Source organism: Morus notabilis, unplaced genomic scaffold (genome assembly GCF_000414095.1).
Source record: "Morus notabilis unplaced genomic scaffold, ASM41409v2 Scaffold391, whole genome shotgun sequence".
NCBI classification, from domain to species: Eukaryota; Viridiplantae; Streptophyta; class Magnoliopsida; order Rosales; family Moraceae; genus Morus; species Morus notabilis.
The window spans coordinates 20,335-21,943 of NW_010366228.1; the positions used below are offsets into that span (position 1 = coordinate 20,335).

The 1,609-nt window shown below is 37.3% G+C and overlaps 1 protein-coding gene across 1 annotated transcript; it reads left to right on the plus strand.

Moving 5' to 3' along the window:
* The first annotated feature begins 357 nt into the window (after positions 1 to 357).
* On the plus strand, positions 358 to 783 carry LOC112093888 (putative disease resistance protein RGA4). The gene has a single exon (XM_024173364.1). The coding sequence runs from the start codon at positions 358 to 360 to the stop codon at positions 781 to 783; it is 426 nt and encodes a 141-aa protein (XP_024029132.1).
* Positions 784 to 1,609: the final 826 nt, after the last annotated feature.

A 1,609-nucleotide genomic window follows, 5' to 3' on the forward strand; every position in this document is an offset into this window, starting at 1 on the left:
GTTAGATGACAACAAAGATAATAATTAATAATGAGAAAAATCTTGTTCAATTTAGCCCAATTGGCGGCTAGCTCAATTTGTATTTAGCGGGTGTATAAGTCATTTTAAATTTATTGAGTTTTGAGTTCAAATCCTCCCACAATAGAATTCGGTAGAGTCATAACCAAGGCAAATTGGAGGGGAAAAAAGAAAAGAAAAGAAAAGAAAAGAATGACTTTTTCCTCCCAACACAATCCAACATTGTGCTGCGTCATATTAAAGAAAAAGTATATACTTGTCCTCAATGTTGTCCAACAAGTCATGAAAAAGCAGCTTGCATGTTTATTATGCCATTTTGATATTTGTTCGTGTTGATTAATGCCTTTGAACCTTTCCGCTATAACCACCAAAACCTCAATCCCCACATCATTCCCAATTCTCAAAACAATTCACTCAATTTCCTTGACAATCTCCTCAAAAATAGCCATTGAAGTCGTTTATGGCACGGCCGCAGAAGTCTTGAAAAGGGTGGCAACTGCTGCGGAGCAAGAGATTTGCTTGGCATGGGGCATGAGAGAGGACCTAAAGAAGCTTGAAAAGACCATGTCCACCCTCAAAGCAGTGCTCTTAGATGCCGAGAAGAAGCAAGAACAAAACGAAGCGCTACGAGTCTGGCTGAGGCGGCTTAAAGATGTCTTCCTTGACGCTCAGGACGTGTTGGGGGAATTCGAGTGCGAACTACTAAGAAGAGAAGTGGTGAAGACACATGGCAGCATTGGTCGAAAGGTCGCGACAGAGATATAAGCAATCTATTTTGCAATGGATTAAAATACAATAAGATCTTCATTTTTATTATGTGAAAAGGCCGCTTTTTAAATTTTCACCTAAGGCCTTAAATTTCTTTGAGCCGGCTCTGGTAGTAAGAAGATGTTTTTAAAGTTCAACGTATCTTTTTAATAGTATGTAAAACATGTCAGAGTAGCACGGAGATATCCTGTTCATTTCACCAATTCTAATTTAGAAATTGAGTTTTGTTACAGTTAAAAACTCTTAAAAACAGTTATATTTAACTTTTTTACTACAGTAAAAAACTCTCACATAAAGTCAAATCTCAACTCGAATTAAAAACTCGAATCAGCGAACTTGAATCAAGTGATGTGAAATCCATATTAAGCATCCCTATTTTCTTCAAATAGGAGCCAATCAGTGCTGAAACTTTGGACGGGCCGCCCGTGACCACCGAAAAGTCCAAATTTTTGCCCGATGACCGAACCCGATTTGCCCGAATTTTCAGGCTGCCTGACCCGACCCGAAAATTACAATGAACGGGCTTCGGGCAGAGGATGCCTGCCTGTGCCCGGTCGGGCTGCTTGATTTTTTTTTATATTATATTTTTATGTTGTTGAAATAAGTATTTGTATAATTACAATGTGTATATTACAATTTGAAATATGAAATGAACACTGAACACACGAACAAACTATATAAAAAAAATTACTTCTTCATTGATTTTTAAATTTGTAATTCATGATTGCCTCATTAAAAACCTTACCAAGAAAAACCCAATTGGGATAAAAACTTTGGTAAGGAAAAAAGAGTGCAATCATTGTGGGACGAATTACAAAAGACC